Source organism: Vanellus vanellus (assembly GCF_965231255.1).
Source record: "Vanellus vanellus genome assembly, chromosome: 2".
In the NCBI taxonomy this organism is placed as follows: Eukaryota; Metazoa; Chordata; class Aves; order Charadriiformes; family Charadriidae; genus Vanellus; species Vanellus vanellus.
In genome coordinates, this window is record NC_138906.1 from 3789700 (window position 1) to 3809849 (window position 20150).

The window sequence follows — 20150 nt, forward strand, 5'->3', positions numbered from 1 at the left end:
AACAGCTCAGAATTATTCTAACAAAATTATATGTTCTCCAAGGCTTTACCCCTCACTGTTCTCCATAAATATGAATATTATAAAATATAGGGTTTTTTTTAGTAACTCATGTTTGGGGTTTTTTGCTATTAAATAAATTGTTCAGCTTTGGGGGATTTTTTTTTGCTTAGAACACTTCAGATAATAGTTATAGAGGTCTAAACAGGAATGTCTCAAGGCGTTGGTTTATATTAAAGATCACGCTGACTGTTGTATGGTATTTCTGTAAAATGCCTTTACTCAGCTGCGCGTTCCCACCGTTGTGCATGTAATTTGTCCGTGTAGCTGGTCTAACACGAATTACGTTCCCCTGCACCAGCCCACGTTTAATTCTGCGTCGGGCTGATCGCTTCTGCACGAACGCCGACGGATGCACGACTCCGCAGCCAAAGGAGCGTGTGGATACGTGCATGTTTCCGACCACACGATTCACCCCACACGCACGAGAAAATAAACCTAATGCATTATCACAGAGCTTTTGTAACAATTCAGAAATGTACTGTTTAAAATGCTGTTAATGCAGATTTTAATATTTTTGTGTGTTCCCTCGAGGCAGGCTTGCAACTGCGCTGCTCGCTCAGATAACAGTCGCTGTAGCTTTGTCGGCTGTAATATTCCCTTGCGTTTGCTTTGCATGAAACATAGTAAGATTTTGCCGTGAGCTCTTCGTGGATTCACATCTCCCCAATTATGATGATAATTGCGCTGCCTGGGAGATCTGTGGGAAATGTTTCCTGCTGTAGGACAGGAGGAATTTGATGATATTTTATCTTCCTGAGCTATCCCTTCTTATCAAGTATTGGCCGGATTCATATAAACATCAACATTCTTTACTTTCCTCGTGAAAACAGAAGTCAGGTTTCTGGAGGAAGTCTAGATGAAATGCTAGAGGTCCTAGGAGTTTATCATTATTTTTAAACTATCTCACTGCTTAACATGTTTTTTGGAGGGCTGTGAAGATGATCAGAGGGCTGGAGCACCTCTGCTGTGAGGACGGGGTGAGGGAGTTGGGGCTGTTCAGCCCGGAGAAGAGGAGGCCCTGGGGGGACCTTAGAGCCCCTTCCAGTACCTAAAGGGCGCCTACAAGAAAGATGGAGAGGGGACGGTTTACAAGGGGATGTAGTGATAGGACAAGGGGTGATGGCTTCAAACTGGAAGAGGGAAGCTTTAGCTTAGATATCAGGAAGAAATTCTTTATTCTGAGGGTGGTGAGCCCCCGGCGCAGGTTGCCCAGAGAAGCTGTGGCTGCCCCATCCCTGGAGGTGGTCAAGGCCGGGTTGGACGGGGCTTGGAGCAACCTGGGCTGGTGGGAGGTGTCCCTGCCCAGGGCAGGGGGGTTGGAACGAGATGATCTTCAAGGTCCCTTCCAACCCAAACCATTCTGTGATTCTATGATTCTATATCTATAGTTTCGTGTTAGAGCGTGGTTGAAATTACCAACAAAGCCTACAAGCGCAGTTTATCGCATCCACATCCTTTCCATCAGCTTTCCAGCAGTGGGAAACATCCAATGCTCTGAGGCTTGTTAATATTGCGTAGCCAAACAATTAATACTGTTCATCATCCTTTTTTTTTTTTGCCAGCCAAGAACAGCATTGTCCAGGGCTTAGAAAATGTGGAAGCGGTGGAAGGAGGGGAAGCCCTGTTTGAATGCTACCTTTCCAAGCCTGAGTGCTACAACTACAACTGGCTGATTGACGATGAACCTGCCAAAACTACAGAAAACACTGAGATGGTTTACTTTGAGAACGGGCGCCGGCATATTCTGCTGCTGAAGAACCTCACTCCCCGGGACAGCTGCAGGGTGACCTTCACGTGCAGCGACGCGGTGACCTCAGCCTTCCTGACGGTGAAAGGTAACTGAAGCACTCGTGTGTGGGGAGCCCTAAATTTACGGCTGGAAAGGGTAAATGAGCCTGGAAAATATGACGAGTAGCAGAGAGGAAAAGTTGCATTTGTTGCTCGCTTCTTACCTAAATCTTCTTCCCATGCAATAAATGGAAGATGTTTTCCGATTTCCCTTTTTTCTTGTTGCGTATGCCATGACACGGATATAAGCATGATCAGCTGGCAATGAGTTATCAGCAAATGACTGTCTTACAGTTGTCATTATCCTGATGAGTTGGGTTGCATTTATAGGTACTTCCGGGCTCTAGAGGTGAGAGTTCTATCAGCAACAGTATTGTCTCTGTTGCCTTGTGTCTTATGCTATTGCTGAGATCCCTGTGGGGATCAGAACCCCTTTCAGAGCACAAGAACTGCCATCCTCAGTCAGAGCACGGCAGCTCCATTGTGATTTTCCGTTACTTGGGAAAGAAAGACATTGCTGGTTTGGTTTTTTGCTCCTCAAAGTTTTGGAAAGTTTCAGTCTTCAGTGTACCATGTGTTCTGGTGACATACATAACCTCCCTTTTAATGATCTCCTTGGTCTCCAAGGCGTGACGGTCCAGAGCTTCACAAAATTATTCACAAAATCTCTTGCCTCTCTTTGTTTCTGTAACAGAGGGCTTGATTACCTATTTTTATCTACAGGATGGCGTCTACAGATCTTGCAGCCTCTCACAGATGTGGAAGTCTCTCCGGGGGAGAAAGCTACATTTAGCTGCGTTCTAAGTGAAGCTGTGCCAATTAATGAAGTTGCCTGGTATAGTAATGACATAGAGCTCCAGTCGGATGAGGACTGGGAGGTACAAGCAGATGGAAACAAATACAAACTTATTCTGAAAAAAGCCCAACCGCATCATTCCGGAGAGGTGACCTTTGCTTGCAGGGAAGCAATTGCATCAGCCAAGTTATCCGTGATAGGTAAGCGTCCGTCATTGCAGCCCAGTGGCAATTGAAATCTCAGACTTTGGTATTGAGCTACAACATTGAATTTTCTAATCTTTGTACTGATTCTTTTCTCTTTGCCTTGCACGTCCCAAGCTAGTGTCCTTAGTCTGAGAAGATGCTGCTGGGCAACTCGTTTTTTTGACCAGAAACATTTCACCTCATCAGAAGGCAATTGTATCAGGCTAGTGATGGTAGAGGAGTTCACCGGCTTTCTTTAGCTGCAGTCTTTTGCAAAATGTAACATAGAGTCTAACGGAAATCAATTTACTCAGAGTTCAACATCACCCTTGGCAAATGTGGACATGGGAGGGAGCTGAACTGGAGCGCCCGTGGAAAAATTATGCAGGGCAGCAGACAACCCTTTGAAATCTGCTAATTTACTCAAGTGCTGGGCAACCAGTTTTCCAGATTAATGAATTGTGTGTTAAAACCTTCATGTGGGTGAGATCCATGAAACACACGCCTTGTACTTCAGAGATACAAGAGTTAATAGCTCTTGGAGTACTTCACAAGTAGAAAAGGTGATAGTTCCCTAATGGTCAGGCCAATGATTCATCAATGTCCGTTCCAACACCCGAGGTCTGGCTCCTTCCCACAGTGGGACAGGTGGGTCACCCAGCAATGGTCACGCCAGTTGTGCAACAAAGCAGCAGGGAGAAAAATCACAATACGTGACATTAAGTATGTGAGATGACAGTTGGGGAATGAATGTTTGTCATTAACAGTGTAGATCAGGACAGACAAAAGAAAACTCAGTGGTGCACAGGTATGTCTCACGGTCACGGGCATGTACCCGCTCAACTTTACAGTAAGACAAACACTGAATCTGTTGTGCTCCCTTCTCGTTGCTTGTAGAAGGCTCTTGGTTGTTTTAGTATAAAGCATTATTGCTCATGTCGTACATCACGGGACCTCTGTTGTGCCTTCAGCCCACCCCGATCCACCTGAAGAACCCGAAGTTTTAAGTAAGAGCAGCCACTCTGTAACTCTGTCTTGGTACAAGCCCTTGAGCGACGGTGGTTGTGATATCCTAGGCTACAACGTGGAGAGGAAAATCCCAGGTATTGGCTGGCAGTCGTGCAGCGAGGGCCTTATTCAAAACACAGAGTTTATGGTGGACGATCTCACCCCGGGTGAACCCTACAGATTCCGCGTCTCGGCTATAAACAAAGTTGGGGCCAGCGAGCCGGTGCACTTCCCTCAGACGGTGCGGCTAGGTGAGAACAGAGAGGTGCCCCCAAGGAGGACTGCGAGCTGCGGTAGACCTTGTGTTTCGCATGGCATGCCTGCTTCACCCGTTCCAGGCGTCTCCTGGAAGAGTTCACTCTGCAACGTTTTTCAGTGCTTTGCTGCCAACACGATAGAGAAGAAAGAGCTTGGAAAAATTGTTCTGGGCTGCCGGGGAACAAAACCTGCTGCGTTGTTAGTACCCAACATTTATTTTCTCCAAACTGCATCAAGCTGTCTTGCAGCCTGCACTGCATCCATGCGTTGTCTGGTCACCATGAGCTTCCTTTCTGGTAGAGTTAGGATGGAATGAGCCAAAAGGGCATGTTGGAATGCATTTGGGGTAACCAAGACCCTGGTACCAATGCAGAGGGTGGGCAGTGTTGTCTTCTTCACCCATCTTTCTCTTTCATTATATTATTTGCGTATCTTTTTCAATAACACCTGCAAAGAAACACTGGAGGACACAGTTCCTTTGCTGTCTGTTGGTGAAACTTTGGAAGCAACAGTGGGATGGAGAGCCACTCCCTCAATCTTTCTTTTCTTGCAACTCTTTCCGTGGTAGCTGAGTGCCTCCAAGTGCACTTTGAATTCCTCAAAGTGAGAGGAATAATAATAATAAAAAAAAATCCTCTTTTTGCAACACAACAACTGCCAGCGTGTCGGCTGGGCGCTGATACCACTGCGTATGCTGACTTGGCCTACAACAAACCCAAGGCGCTCGGGGCAGTGGTCCCCTCACCCCGGTGAGATGTGCGGAGGGGCAGATCACGCTCAGGCGCGGGCTGCTTTTGGGAGCTCAGCTGCGTCCTTGACAACCCAGTCAACATCTCCGCGTTTTATGCATTTGTTTTGACTTTGCTTTGAGTATCGCTGTCGCACAAACGGCGTGCCATTGGCAGGCCTCCTTCCAAAGTAAAGAAGATACAGAGATTTTTTTTTTTTATTATTTTTAATCTCTTTATGCTTTTTGAGATTTCTTACTCTTCCTAAGCAAGCGTAAATATATATTATTTTTTTTTTTACTTTCAAGACTGCTAGGATAAATGATGCTTCTAATAATCTCTCTTCATTTTTATTCTTTTTATTGTTTCTTTTGTGTCTCTCTTCAGAACCGCTTCATTTCTAAACATTAAGATCTTCTAGAATCTGTAAGACTGCTTGAATACTGGTGATGGGTAAATGAAGATCAGCAAATAAACACTGGAATGTGAAAAATGCGACCTCTTTTGCATGTATATATTTAAATGGAGCTGGTTTAATGGCTGGGAGAGCTTGTAAAATTATTTTGATGTTATTTTTAGAAGTGCAAACTTTGGATGCTTCCAGTCTTTTTTTTTTTTTTCTTTGGTTGTCTACAACAGCTAAAGAATCTATAAATGAAGGATGGGATGCTTGGACGGTGCCTTAAAGCCAGATTATGAAATGTTCTTTGTGTTAATTCACCTTTTTGTAATTACAGAGCCTCCAGTTACAGTCACCCATCCTTTGGTGGGAGGATCAGTCTCGGAAGGGGAGGTGGCTCGCTTGGAGTGCAAATTATCAAGTGAAACTGAAGAGAAAGTGACATGGTTCAAAGGAAAAGAACAAATACAAGCTGGAGGGAAATATGAGATCCTCTCTGATGGAAAAAAGCAGATACTCATTATTCGTGCATTTAAACCTGAAGATCAGGACACCTATACCTGCATGGTTTCTCCAGAAGTCAAATCTGTTGCCAGCTTGTGTCTTGAAGGTACGGAGAGTACATTCCCGTTATGTTAAATCAGTTCTGCTTATGGACTTCCAGGGGCATCTCCAGATCTTGGACTGGAATTCGTTTTCTTTTACGAGCTGTGATAACAATCCACAAAGAATTGTTATCTTCCTGTCCAGTATTGCCCGGTGTGTTTCCGAATCCCTGAATAGCTTCGAGCTGCTCAGATAAGATTTTCCTGAGTCAGATATTTAAGGTGTGATACAGTTGTCTCTACATGGGTTTCTGGTGCCTTTTGAGATGGTTTAGGGTATTCTGCCTGGCCTTCAGCTGCCACTTCAGAAAGTGAGGGCTCTTTCGTGCATTCTGCATGGTGTCTGCCAGCCCTCTGTCCTACGCATCCCAAATGGCTTTGGGTCATAGTGTTTAGGAAGCTGAATTGTGCCCCTACAGTGGGATTCAGCGGCCCGCTCACAGGCATCCAGCACCATCGAGGCACTTGAGAATATCACTCCTGGCCTCCACCTCCTTCTTCCCGAGGGACCCAGAACACTCATAGGTCCTGTGTTGTATCTGAGAGCCACATGTGGATGCCCCAGACAGCCTGGAGCATCTCAGATGTCACTGGGCACCATGTTGAAGCAAGAGGGTGAGTCACAACCTTCAGACTTAGACACATCTAAAGAGGCAAGTGTCGCCATGTGACGTGGGAGTCTCAGCTCCCATCATAGCCAGTGGGGATCTGTTCAAGACAGTCAGTGAAACCCTGTGTAGCTGTAAAATAGGGTGAGGCTGAACAGCTTTCCAGGCTCCACTGACAGTCTTGACTTGGTATTCATCAACTCCAACATTTAAAAACGTCAGAAATGTATTTATTGTGTTCAAATGTGCGAAGAATAAAAAAAATGAATATGTTGTTTGGCCATGTTTTAAGTGCATGTGTAGAATCACAGGATAGTTGCGTTTGGCAAGGACCTCTGAAGATAGTGTAGTCCACCTTTCTGCTCAAAGCAGGGTTACCTAGAACAAAGTGCCCAGGACCATTTCCAGTTATATTAAATTCACATTTTGTTCTGAACAGAACGCTTGGTTAAATGCCACTGATAGTCCCCTGGCCAGGCTTTGGGATAACATTTCCATGTGCTTTCTCAGAGCTTACTCACAGACTTCTAAAATCTTATCAACTTAATTCTCCTCAGTTCCCACGGTGGCAATGCTAAAAGAGATCTCCAGGGAAGCACCTCCCGCAAGGCAACCAGAAGAGCTGGTGGATGGCCATGTCCAGCCCAGCTTGCCCCCTGAGGCTGCTCAGGAGGGAGACCTTCACCTCCTGTGGGAAGCCCTGGCCAAGAAACGCCGGATGAGCCGGGAGCCCACCTTGGATTCCATCAGTGAGGTGCCTGAAGAGGACGAGAAGCTTCAGAAGTTGAGGAGGGAGGAAGCAGAGATGTCTCACTATTACTCAGAGGAGTACTCCACGTGTGATGAGCTGGCTAGGACGGGAGAAGCAGATTTCTCTTTCACAAGCTCAGATGATGAGTCTAGAGCTGGGACTCCTTCCCTGGTGAACTACCTCAAGAAAGCTGGGAAGACAAGTGTCAGTGTTACTAGCAAGGTCCAGTCCATCTCCACAGACAAATTATGGAAACAGTGGGAGAAATCCAGTGTGGAGACTGTTGTGGCTGCCCCAGCTGCTCAGCCAGATGAACCAGAAATACCAGATTTAGATGATCCTTCCATGAACAAGGCCGCTGTGAAGATCCAGGCTGCCTTCAAAGGCTACAAAGTCAGGAAAGAGATCAAGCAACAAGAGTGCCCAGTGTTTACTGAGACCTTCAAAGATTTCTCTGGTGAACCTGGAAGCACTCTTCACCTTGAGTGCGTGGCCCACAGCAAAACTGACATGAAAGTCCGTTGGCTGAAAGATGGGGAAGAGCTTTCAGACGGTCGGTACTATCACATAGACAATTACAGTGATGGGACCTGTTCTTTGATTATCACTGGCCTGGACAGGAAAGATGCCGGTAAATACACCTGTGAGGCATCCAATAAATTTGGCAAGGTTTCACACAGTGCTAAGGTGGCTATTGGCACTGAGGAACCTCAAGTTCTTCGTAAGGAGAAGCAGGTTAAACCAAGCACTGACAGTGAGACAGAGAGCTCATCGGGCAGTGAGCTGGATGATGCTTTCCGTAAAGCAGGAAGGAGACTTCATAGGCTCTTCAGGGCCAAGATCTCAACCGAGATATCTGACGTGGAGGAAGAGCTCTTTGTCAGTGCAGATGAAGGGGACATAGAGGTGGTCGACCATCAGACATATCGTGAGGACGACCAGTACATCTACATCAAGTTTGAAATCTTGTCTGAAGCAAAAACTGCCGCCACTCGATTCAGAGAGATGTTTGGTGCTCTGGGAATTCCCGTGGAGATCGACATTTTGGAACAAGGCCCTAAAAAAATTGAATTGCGTATTGGGAAAGCAACACCACCCACCCATGGGAAGTTTGCACCACCAGTAGTGAGACCTCCACCACCTTTGCTGACTTCTGATACAGGTAGGTGAAGCGAACCTGTTTATTCTTTGGAGAAGACAGGTGGAGGAGGTCAGAATGTTATCTTTTCATTCATTAATAACTTCCAAAGAGCCTTTATATTTAATTTGATGCAGATATTTCCCTGGAAATGGCAGTGCTTGAAAAACTGATGAACTTTTTATTCTTTTTCATGTTGAAGGAGAGGAGGGAGGTTAGTGATGAAGGAGAGGGCTGCAAGGTATTGACTTATCTACAAAGCTGCTTTTCACAATAGAAATGTCCCCTACTACAATAACAGGGCCATAAATGCTGTGATTATTATCCTTAAATCAGTGAAACAGTTTTCAGAACAGTCCTGAGGAATAAAAGATATTTTGGCAAGGAGAGGAACAGAGGCAATGTATAGTTTGCGGCTGTGCTATTGCAATGCTTATGGCGTTGTGGAATATCTTCATAGTGTTTGTCAGGGAGTTTCTTTTTGACTGTTTTCATAGAGAAAGGAAATCTCTCTGCAATTGAAAAAACTAGAAACCAGAAGTCTTCAGGCACTGGGCAGCAGTGCTCTTAAAATACATCTTTTAACGCAGCCAAATTTTTCCTCTCTTCTCTCCTAAATACCCTGACTTTAGCTCCCATGTTCATGACTGAGCTCCAAAACCAAGAGGTGCAGGACGGATACCCAGTCAGCTTCGACTGCATTGTCGTTGGCAAACCGCTCCCCACGGTTCGCTGGTTCAAGGATGGGAAAGCTATTGAAGAAAACGATCATTACATGATCAACGAGGACCAGGAAGGGTGCCATCAGCTGATCATCACAGCCGTGGTCCCCGCTGACATGGGTGTTTACCGTTGCCTCGCTGAAAACAACATGGGAGTCGCTTCAACCAAGGCGGAGCTTCGAGTGGACTGTAAGTCTCAAAATCACTGTAGAAAAAACAAGAGAAAGGGTCCTGCTGAAAGGCGGGTAAATTTTTTTTCAAGAAAAACACCATTTACATTAAAACAAATGTATGAGTTGCCCAAAAAATGTTTTGCTTGCAAACCTCTTGGGTTCAGTTGGGTTTTGCCGACCCCAAGGCAAAGCTCAGAAAAAAGCTTCTCAGATAAACAGAGGTGTTTTCTATAATGCAAAGGTGTGCAGCAGCAGTGCGAAATCAAACTGCCGGTCACTCAAATTAGTAGGAAAACTGTAATTATAGTAAGAAAAAATAGTTTCAAAGCTCAGATTATAGAAAACACCTCTTTTTTACATCTAACAGTGACCAGCACCGACTATGAGACAGCAGCAGATGCAACAGAGACATCTTCTTACTACAGCGCCAAAGAATATATTTCAAGGTAAAATATTGAACTCCAGCTCTTTCTAACTTCTGATGTGCTAAGATCAATATTTATATTTACATCAAGACTGTTTTTGCTATATCTGGCAGGGCCAGTTTCATGTCCTAAAGAATCAGCCAGACCAGCTGAGATGCAATAACTGCAGCAGCTGGACGTTTATCATGTGTGTAAACTTGCTCCGGCTGCCCGCAGGCTAGCCTAGATACTTCTTCATGGTATCACTCCAGTATTTTTCATGTCATATGGTGCTGAATCTGTTGTCATGACGATAAAAGTCTGAAGCCTATGAGGACGGGCTGAGAGAGTTGGGGTTGTTCAGCCTGGAGAAGAGAAGGCTCTGGGGAGACCTTATAGCCCCTTCCAGTCCCTAAAGGGGCTCCAGGAAAGCTGGGGCAGGACTCTTGATCAGGTAGGGGAGTGATAGGATGAGGTGTAATGGTTTTAAACTGAAAGAGAGGAGATTTAGATGAGATATTAGAAAGAAATTCTTGACTGTGAAGGTGGTGAACCCCTGGCGCAGGTTGCCCGGAGAAGTTGTTGAGGCCGCCCATCCCTGGAGGTGTTCAAGGCGGCTTGGAGCAACCTGGTCTGGTGGGAGGTGTCCCTGCCCAGGGCAGGGGGGTTGGAACAAGGTGGTCTTTAAGGTCCCTTCCAACAGAAACCATTCTGTGATTCTATGATTCTAAACCCAACAGAATGAATTAATCTAAAATAGGTGATTCCAATTCCTAACTCTTTTCTGGCTTGCCAATTTTCTTTTTGTAATCTAATTGCTTCTTAGCCGAGAGCAGGAGGAATCTACCACTGAGGAAGAGCAATTGCCCCAGATCTTCGATGAGCTCCACGATATTCATGTTGCACCTGGAGCATCCCTGGCTAAATTTCACCTGAAGGTGAAAGGTAAGCAGAGCCCACAGCTCTGTCAGTTGTTCCAGGTGGAAGTGCTGGACAAGGTTTTCCAAAGTGCTCTTCTGCAGCCGTGACCCCAATCTGTGCATCTTGCACCACGTTTGGACAGACCAGCTAGAAGAACGTGTATGTGCTGATTGATGAACGATGACTTTTGCAGCAGACTCAGGCAGATTAAGTGTCTCTGTGTCCATGTCTACAGGCGTAATTACAGGCATGTGCTTCTGAAAAGTGAGTCCTGTAATTCTCTGAGCACATTAGTTATGGAGGTGCGATAAGGAATAAAATAAAATAAAAAAATAGATAGTGACAGTGTCCTGTATTGTCTTTAGTGAATTAAACAGTCCTGGGCTTGCCTTACTTTACGAGGCAGTTGCTGCTACAACCTAAAAACTGCAAAAACATCCTCCTGGTGTTGACTGTCTGTCTGTCTGTCTGTTGACAGACTGACTGTAGGGAGAGGTAGGGAATCTCCTGTTCTCTCTGATTGCTGCCTATAAAAATGATAGGAACTGTTTGGGCTCTGACTTTTCTCTTTGTGTATGTTGCAAATCACCTTTCCAACCTGGAAGGCATTTGCATAGGCAGTCAGTATGGGGAGTGCCAGAAACTGAAGAGACGGGATAGAATTTTACCAAATAGATAGAATTTCATGAATTTGCAGCCATTCCTAATTGGGTAAAACTTTAAAAGAGCAGCCCTGAGCAGAGCTGAGGACTCTTTGGCTGCTCAGAAGGATCTGCCTGGTTGGAGGTGCTCCCAAATCGATGTTGCCAATGCGTTCTGTTCTCCGTGTCTGTAACTGCTCCGTGCAGGGTACCCACAGCCTCGTCTCTATTGGTTCAAAAATGGACAGCCGTTAAAGGCCTCAGATCGCATCCTGAAGACTGATAAACAGGAATTCCACTCGCTGGAAATTCGTGATGTCACTAAGGCAGATTCTGGCCAGTACTCAATATTTGTCATCAACTCTGCTGGTTCTGCGTATTCTTCGGCCAGGCTGGTAGTCAAAGGTAGGTATTGGATTGGTTTTGGCAATTCCAGTGGCTCTTTCTGTTTTATAGAGTTATTTTTCTTGAGAAAGCCTACCAAGGTGAGTCAAGGGAGGTGGGGAAGTCTGTAGACAAAAGATTACGTGCTTTAATCTTGGTTCACCTGTACATTTACTGTGTCCCCTGAAGATGAGACATGTCACTTCTCTAGGGTCTGACTGTCGTCTCATAAACATACATTTTATTCCTGCCCAACCTCGTTAACTTTAATGGTTCATATTACTGAAACTGAGGGTCTCTTATAAATCATTCTAACATCAATTCTGTGAATATCTGCTGTAAGGGGTAATCACCTGGAGTCACTCTTTATTTTTTTTCTTCAACTCATGGACAGAAAGTTATTTGTATGTCATTTTGTTTTTTTCTTCTTGTGTTACAGATCCTGATGAGAAAGAAGAGCCATCAGAAACAGGTGAGAAGCTATAGCGAGTGATAACAGAATCCCTAGGAATTTTTCAGTAAACTGACACAGAAGATGTCACCATGTTTCATCAATAATGTTGTTTTCAGATTCCCACGGGCAGCTGATACCACCAAGGTTCCTAGAAAGGTTTACAAATAAAAAGGTGAAAAAAGGTGCAAGCATCACATTATCTGTAAAAGTTGAAGGTAAGTGGGTGGATGCCTTCCCTCTCTGCAAAACACTTACATTGCAGAACTTCATGACACATTCTAGGCTCTCGCTGGCCTGAGTCATTTTAACCTCATCTCCCGTCTCTGAAGTCTGGGACTCTACTCCCAACTTTGCAAGAGACTTTATGTGCTTTACAGAAAAGTATCTTACTCATCTTCACCTCCGTTTTCCTGTATGTAAAAACAGGGATAATAAAACTTATTAGTCTTATGAAGATGTGTTGATTAACAGGTTTGGTTTTATGAAAAAGGTTTAAATTCCTTATGAGTGTGCTGCAGAGAGGTTTATGTTCCTTTATTATATATTATTCCTGTTATTGTTGGAAAAGTATCAGGAAACAGTTCAAAATAGCGTTTATTGACAGCATGGCTCATAATTGTAAGGAAGGAACACCATTAGGAAAATAAAAGCTCATTGCATTTGTTTTCCTTTAGGACATCCACCACCAACTATTACTTGGCTGAAAGAGTCATCTCGGGAGGACATCCTGTGGATCAAACCAGACACGCCTGGATATAAACTGGCCAGTTCAAATATGCATCACAGTTTAATTCTGTTGGATGTTAAAAAGAAGTACAGTGGAGCTTATACGTGCATTGCTACCAACAAGGCCGGTCAGTCCATCTGCACTGCCACCCTGGAAGTTGTGGATGGTAAATATTTCTTACAATACAGACACGTTCTCCACGTTCCCTTTCATACAGTGCTTAAGAGAAAAACAAGTGTGACTGATAAGGAAATTAATCAAATCATAACTGAAAAAAATGTGTTAATGAATTAGCTTGCCTTGCAAATGTTTATATTACTTCTATGATGTTTCCGATTTCTGACCGTAGGTTGGATTAACAGCAACATCTTTTCTGTATAAACAGAAGACAAGTCTAAGAAACAACCAAATTAAGCTCAAAGGAAAAAGAAAGGTGGAAAGGCAATGCAAAGTAACTAGAAAAAGTCACCATTTAAAAAATTGAGTGCTTCACTCTACTGAGGTATTTTGCATTGTAGAATTACCTGAAGGCAGCGAAAGGTATCTGATTCCCCTTTGGCAGAGCTTTCCAGGGCCTCTCCTGGCATAAGCCCTTCAGTAAGAGGCAGGATAAGCAAATACAGGCTGGGAGTAGGGTAGCACTGTGAAGGACTTCACTTTTCTGTTACCCTTCCTTGCATCCCACGTTTTTACTGTACCAAGAGCTACAGGAGCATAGCTTGAGCATCGTAGAGAAATGAGGCAACCCCAAAATCTGTGTGAACTGGGAAAGGAGTAAAGTATTTCCATCATATGAGTGGGAGTGTGTATCCCGGGTCAGGACCTGCTAACAGGTCAGATTCAGTATTCCAGTGTTCCCAGTAATCCACGTCTAGAAAATGTGCCTACATTAAATACGTAAAAAGAACATTCTCTGCCTTCTGTCCCCTAATGATAATCCCTAATCTTGCAGTGAAAGAGGCTGAAGTTCTGACCCAAGAGCGCGTGATGGTGTCAGAAGCCATCATGACCACACTGGGGTAAGTGGTTGCCCACCCATGCTGAAGGGGAGCAGTGCAGGTACCACCCAGCAGAAATTCCCCTGAGTCACTTTTAGGAATTGTTCACTTTAACATCTTATATTCGTGTCTCAGCACCACAATTAGAATAGTTTGAGGTTCTGGGATGGAAAGTGCTATGAATATTCCAGACAACGTCAGCCACTTACGCTTGGTTATCAGGGAGGATAGGAACAAGGACAAATATAAATAAAAATTGGGTAGGTCATATAAAACTCTTGCTACTTTTTCATCTCCTAAGCAGAATGCCAAAAAGATTCACAGGTTGAAGGTCTGGCTGTTACTTGCCAACACTGAAATACACTGATGCTACACAGAAAAAGAAGTAGATGCAGAGGGTCTGCTCACAAACTTCTTGTTTACAAATGAACCTGAAGAATAACATCCTCAATTTGCCATTCTTGGCTTGGATAGCAGGCAGATACGGTCTGAAAAGTGGTATCCTCCTGAACACACGTTAGCTTCTAGAATATGTCCCGCCCAGAAGGCTTGACCAGGCTTCTTCTGGAGTATGAAAAAAGTGAAGAAAGCTACAGTGTGAATTCAGCTATTCCAACTGCAACCTCTCCCCAGGGTGTGCCCAGGCTCGGTTAGCCGTACTTAGTGATAGACAGTTTATCACGTATCAAGTGGAGCGAACTTCCTCCTGCTTCCCATGGACTAACAGAGGATTAAGGCAGATCAGCTGGTGCACTGAAAATTTATATCCCGCCTCCAAAAAGCACAGGAATAACAGAGATGTTGACTTCAGGTTATTGGCGTTTTGACAGAGCTGTAGTCTTGGGAAACTCTTCACCAGATGCAAGCAAACGCTGGCAGTTCCTCGCGTCTGTGAAGCCATTTTCACTCAGTGTTGACAACGTAGTCTCCTGCCCCTTTCCTGCTGCCGGGAATTAATTTGGTACTGGTAAAATCTGTCAGTGTAGCAGGGGTCTCTTTGGACCTCAAAACCACTGCAGTACCAGTAGTCAGCTTGCTTCCCCAACACATGAGCGTCCTGGTGTGGTGGGAGCAGATCTCTTGGTAGGACCACAGCACCTGCATGTTCTCCAGTCTTTGGTTTCCTGATGAGACTGCTGGAAATTGTTGAGCATTAGTTCACTGAAAACTGAGACTACAACTCCCGTGACATAATATCTCCAACTGTAATAGTTTTATTTCAGTATCGGCTGGGAATAAAGTCCCAGTAGCACCAGGGTGATGGAGACTCCTCTGTTCCGCAACCCACTCCCTGAGCAGCCAGGTCTTCTCCAGGAATAAGGAGAACTCTCGGATGGGATTTGGCTCAAATACTAAGACTCACAAATATTTCTGTGCCCGTATGAGTCAGGTGCCCCAATTCTCATTTCTTATAATGGCCCTGGTGAGTATCGACTACCAGCACCTGTAGTCCAAACTGGAGTTCTTAGGTATTCCCAGCCTTCACGTGCGAGGTGTGAGAAGGAGGGGGTGTTTCTCATTTACCTCTCCTTCCTATAAATTTTACTTTAACGTTTAACTCTGCTTTACTCTTTCTTTTGCAGATCTATCCATCCCTCTGAAACAAGAGAAGGTAAGAGAAGCTATTCTCTCTCTCCTACTCCTGCCCTTGACATCTACAGCTGAGGTTGTCTATGTGTTTCGTGATTATCACCTACTTCTGTCCTGTTTTCTTGAAACAGTCTGGAATGTTGGAACTTTTTCTGGACTAGTCTCTGTTTAAGGGTGAATTATTTGGATTAAATGCAAGCAAGCAGTTTTAACCACAGGGGAAGTGAAGAAAATCGGACCATCCTTCCACAGAAGCTTTTGTTACTTCAAAAAGATGACTTTCCAATGACATTGTCTGCTTAACAGAAAATTCTCTCTTTTCCAGGAGACCTTGAAGCTGGTAGAGAAGGTGTACCTAAAAGCCCTATTTCCTTAGCTGATGTTGGCTCAGAAGAGTTCTTCCAGAAACTCACCTCCCGTATCTCAGAAATGGTATCTGCAAAAATAAGTCAGGGTAAGCAACCTGGCAAACACAATTTAGTTAGGGTAGAAAAATACGCAGTCTTTTTTTAGGTATCATCTGGACTTTAAATACCAGTGAGCTTTATGAAGCAGGTTTTGAGACAGTTATCCTACATAAGCATATGATCATTTGTAAATGCTTAAGACTAAGAATTTTTAGTAAGAGTCCATTCAAACTGTGTCTTAATCTACAGTTTTGAACTAGAAAAAAGCTATTACAGTAAACTAAGATGTCTAGTGTCTATTTTATGTATACAGTGTTTATTTAAATAAGGAGGAGTAACTGTAAGCTTTAAAGTGGAGGGCAAGTTGTAAAAAATGGAAGTGTATTTTGAACATCTTAGGTATTTCGAGTTTCTCAGATATTTGTCACTCTCGAGTCTGAAAGCAATCCTGTTTCGAAGACTTCCCACATCTTCAAGTTTTAGCTCACAATGGGATTTAAAAATCAAGTTGAGGCTGAAAACTGTGTGCACAGCTGTGCAGAAATCCAACGACTTGTTGAATTGAATGAAAAATCCTGGTTTGTGTATCATATACTGGTTATCTTGTAGTAAAATTTTATCTTGAAGCAAAAATAGAGGTGTTACCTCTCCTACAAATACTCTTGCAGTGCAGTGGCAATACGTGCAGTAAGCATGCAACCTCATGTATTAAAACATCCCAATTACTTATTTAATACCAAATGTCAATAGCAGATCACACTAAATACTACGCATGCTCTTCCTAGGGAATATTTGTTTTTATTAAATTAAAAATTATTATAGGTACAGTTCATGTTCAGATTGGAGACCTTTATTTCTCACTTTGCTGTCGCTCTGCTTTTTAGCTACGCTTCGAGTGCCAGGTGCAGAAAGTGACGATGAATCAAAAACTCCCTCTGCATCTCCTCGCCATGGACGATCCAGACCTTCATCCATTGCTCAGGAGTCCTCCTCTGAATCTGAAGATGGGGATTCCAGAGGAGAGGTACAATATCTTTATGGACAAGTTTGACACAAGGAGAAAACTTTACTTAGAATGGTTAATCTCCTGTGGTTTAGGGATCTCCATCCCCTTTAGAGATGTACTTCACTTTAGTAGATATATTTGGTAGTTAAATATTGGGTCTGTGACACAGAGCATAGAGTATCAAATTCTGATGCTCACTGTGCGATCTTGAACAAGTTGTTCAAATCAACGTGGTCAAAACTTATCCGTTATTTGGCGCCTTTTGCTTTTGTGGCTGAGCTTCAGAAAGTCAGAGCTTAATTTTCTGTGGCCTTGGACAGAGTTGGTCAGAAGAATTTTGCTGAGAAGTTCTTCATGAGAAAAATGAGAATTTTGTGAAAATTAGAAATATTGGGGTTGTCCATTTCAAGCACTTCCTAAAAAAAAAAAAAGTAAAAGTAAAACTTTGGAAATGTTAACCTATTTTGACATTTTCAGGACCAGTGTTTGTTTTGCCTTGGGAGAAAAATCCACTGTTTCACGGTGTAGATCAAAAACATCTCAGACAGTTTTGAAAATATGGCCTGAGCCCCCTCGGGACTTAGCCTTCCACTTGCAAAAAGCAAACAGTCGTTCTCTGTGCCGGACAAGCGCTGGAGAATAAAACATTAAACACTGCTGGTGTCACTGTATTCTTTTTTTCAGAGCGCAAAATAACTGTTGCTTCATGCCTGCAGATCTTTGACGTCTACATGGTCACAGCTGACTACGTGCCCGCTGCGCCTGACAGGGAGACCATCACTTTGAAGGAAGGCCAATACGTGGAAGTCCTTGATTCAGCTCATCCTCTCAAGTGGCTGGTCAGGACTAAACCCACAAAATCAAGCCCCTCTCGACAGGGTTGGGTATCTCCAGCTTATCTGGACAAGAAATTAAAGGTGACTGATCTTTTTCATGTATAACTACTTGTTCCTGTTGCAGTTCAGAGCCATCCCTTTTGCGAGGAGTGATGGATGAGGAGGTTGTTGAAGGGGTCTCTGACACGATTGGACTTTTTCATGTTTTGATCAGACAGTATTTCTGTATGTGTGCAGTGGTGCCTGGGTCTGAAAGACCTGATCATCCTCCAGCAAAACCATTTCTCGCTGGTTTAGGAGTTGTTGGAAGGGAATGTGAACACTTGAGGGATATTCCTCAGTGTGCATTGATAAAAAGCACTGTTAACTTAAAAGAATAATGTTTCTTTTTTTCTTGGATTTTAGTTGTCACCGGAGTGGGGAACAACAGAAGCTCCCGAGTTCCCTGGAGAGTTTGTTTCTGAAGACGAATATAAAAGGAAGCTAAGGTGAGATCGTGTCATTTGGTGTTTGCACCTTTGCGTTTTCCTGCCTTTTGAACTCACAGGAATGTTGGCATCTAGGTCCCTCCTGTCCGAGCCACTGGTTTTGTTCTGCTTAGTCCTGCCACCTTCCCCTTCCCAGAATCGAGCAAACCCTTGATTCTCTCAGACTTGTAATTTGTGATCTTCGATTGGGTTTTGTCGTTGATTTCAGCCTAGGAACATTCCAGGCGATCTAAATCATATTGGATGATTTGAAAGGAGGGGTTTACATGATGTAAGTCTGGAAGCTCTCTGATTTCACAAAATTCTAAACTACAGTACCCCTGTACTTTGGGGGTCCCTATCTCTGAGGGCGATGCCTAAAGAGGGTGTAAAAGCACTCAACACCTTGTGTTACTCCCTCGCAGTGCAGCACACCACTGAGTGTGCTCTCATGGAGATATTTGCTTTCTTGATTGCATAAAGTGGCATTGAAGTTGTTACTGTCGTCTTTACATATATCCTTTTGTTGCTCACGCTCTGTTTTATCTGCCCTAACAGTAGATGTCTGTAAGGTAGAGGTAGGTGTCACCCCATGAGCAGGGTGTCTAAGTTCCTCTTATGGTCAGAGGGGATCTAGTCAATGTGCTCCAGGGATTCTGTTCCTCTGATCATATATCTCTACTTTAGAGCCTAAAAGTCTCTCAGCATATCAAGGATAATGTGATTTCTTCTTGCATATTCATCTTCCCTTCAGCGTTCTTATTCAAGAACTGTTGATCTCAGAAGAGGATTACATTCAAGACCTACAGTTCCTCCAAACTCATCACCTTAAGTTCACTGAGACCTGTCCCAATGTCCCGGGAGCTGTCGCCACTCAGAAATCCACCATCTTCAGAAATATCGATGACATTGCTCGCTTCCATTCCAGGTGGGCATTCATTTGAGACCAAATTGTGGCTCAGGTACCACAGTAGTTATTATTACCGTTAAGGGTGTGGAGCACTGGTAGTGCTGAGGTGCAAGGGAATTGATGGTCCTTTTGGGATCACAGACGATGGCATAGCTTAAGTCAGAGCACAGGGTTGGGACTCCCATAATATCCTTCAGGGCTTCAAGGCTCCGTATGTCCAGCTTATTTCTTACCCTTTTAAGTAAATTTAATTGAGAAACAGTGAATTTATTATAAAAAGGCAGCGTGGTCCTGCAGGCATTTCAGTGGTGTCTTCCTAGAGACACACGTTCACCTAAAACTGATGCCAGCGTCCATGTGTTCAAGCCACATCCAGCTGTAGCAGGCTGCCCAGGTACAACGCCTCTGCCTACCCCAAGAAAGGATTTAGTGCAGATCTGCTGTTCAGAGGGAATTCCCAAGGTCCGGGCTGAAATGCTTTTACTTCTGTCCTCAAACCAGGACAACTTGCCAGGAAGAGGAGGTGTTGTACCATGTATTACGTGCTTTAGGCTTTCTGTTGCTAAGGGGTTTCCTTTTGCACCTTGATACCCTTGCTGTCATGGGAAGTGATCGCTCTCATGGGAAGTCTCTGCCAACAGCATGAGAATCACCCTTTCTTCCCCGTTTTCCTACCCTGTGGTCCTAACGTTTGGTTTACCTTAAGGAGGTGTCAATAATATGCACGCACAAAGCTCATCGACCAGTGAGCATGCAGCATCCTCCCTGATCAACCCGTGCTCTGGTCAGGGCTAACAGCATCGTAAGCAGGAGCAACCTAAAAAGGAGTTTGAGCGGGTTGCGATGAAAAGTATATAGTTACTCTGGGGAAATCGTTATGGGGGGCACTGCTTCTGCAATGGGGAGGACGCTTATGTGGGACATCTGGCACTTCTCCTGGCTGGGCCATGAGAACAGATTTCCCTTCTTTTCCCTCCCTCCGTCTCTCTTCTCCCTCCCTCTCCTTTTGTTTTTACCTAAAAGGAAGTTCAACTGCGAGAGGTGATGCACGTCATCAGCTACCAACACTGCTAAAAATCTTTGTGCGTGTGAACCTGTCTCAACGTCCTTTGTGAAACAGAGTGGGGATCTCTGTCTTCACTCACGTGGACGGCTCGTCGAGCCTCAGAGAGGCATAAGGATCTG

General features: G+C 44.2%; 1 protein-coding gene across 10 annotated transcripts in view; it reads left to right on the forward strand.

Annotated features, from left to right (window-relative positions):
• The window catches only part of OBSCN (obscurin, cytoskeletal calmodulin and titin-interacting RhoGEF), a 209400-nt gene that overhangs the window by 127174 nt on the left and 62076 nt on the right, over positions 1–20150 (forward strand). For all 10 annotated transcript variants that reach the window (XM_082480089.1, XM_082480091.1, XM_082480092.1 and 7 more), the window contains 19 exons: positions 1623–1895; positions 2572–2844; positions 3801–4088; positions 5561–5833; positions 6994–8349; positions 8958–9236; positions 9588–9666; positions 10451–10569; positions 11394–11591; positions 12010–12042; positions 12141–12239; positions 12699–12917; positions 13704–13770; positions 15333–15361; positions 15665–15793; positions 16631–16770; positions 17469–17669; positions 17994–18076; positions 18810–18983. In XM_082480089.1, coding sequence (XP_082336215.1) covers positions 1623–1895; positions 2572–2844; positions 3801–4088; positions 5561–5833; positions 6994–8349; positions 8958–9236; positions 9588–9666; positions 10451–10569; positions 11394–11591; positions 12010–12042; positions 12141–12239; positions 12699–12917; positions 13704–13770; positions 15333–15361; positions 15665–15793; positions 16631–16770; positions 17469–17669; positions 17994–18076; positions 18810–18983 — 4312 coding nt within the window. The remainder of the gene's footprint in view (positions 1–1622; positions 1896–2571; positions 2845–3800; positions 4089–5560; positions 5834–6993; positions 8350–8957; positions 9237–9587; positions 9667–10450; positions 10570–11393; positions 11592–12009; positions 12043–12140; positions 12240–12698; positions 12918–13703; positions 13771–15332; positions 15362–15664; positions 15794–16630; positions 16771–17468; positions 17670–17993; positions 18077–18809; positions 18984–20150) is intronic.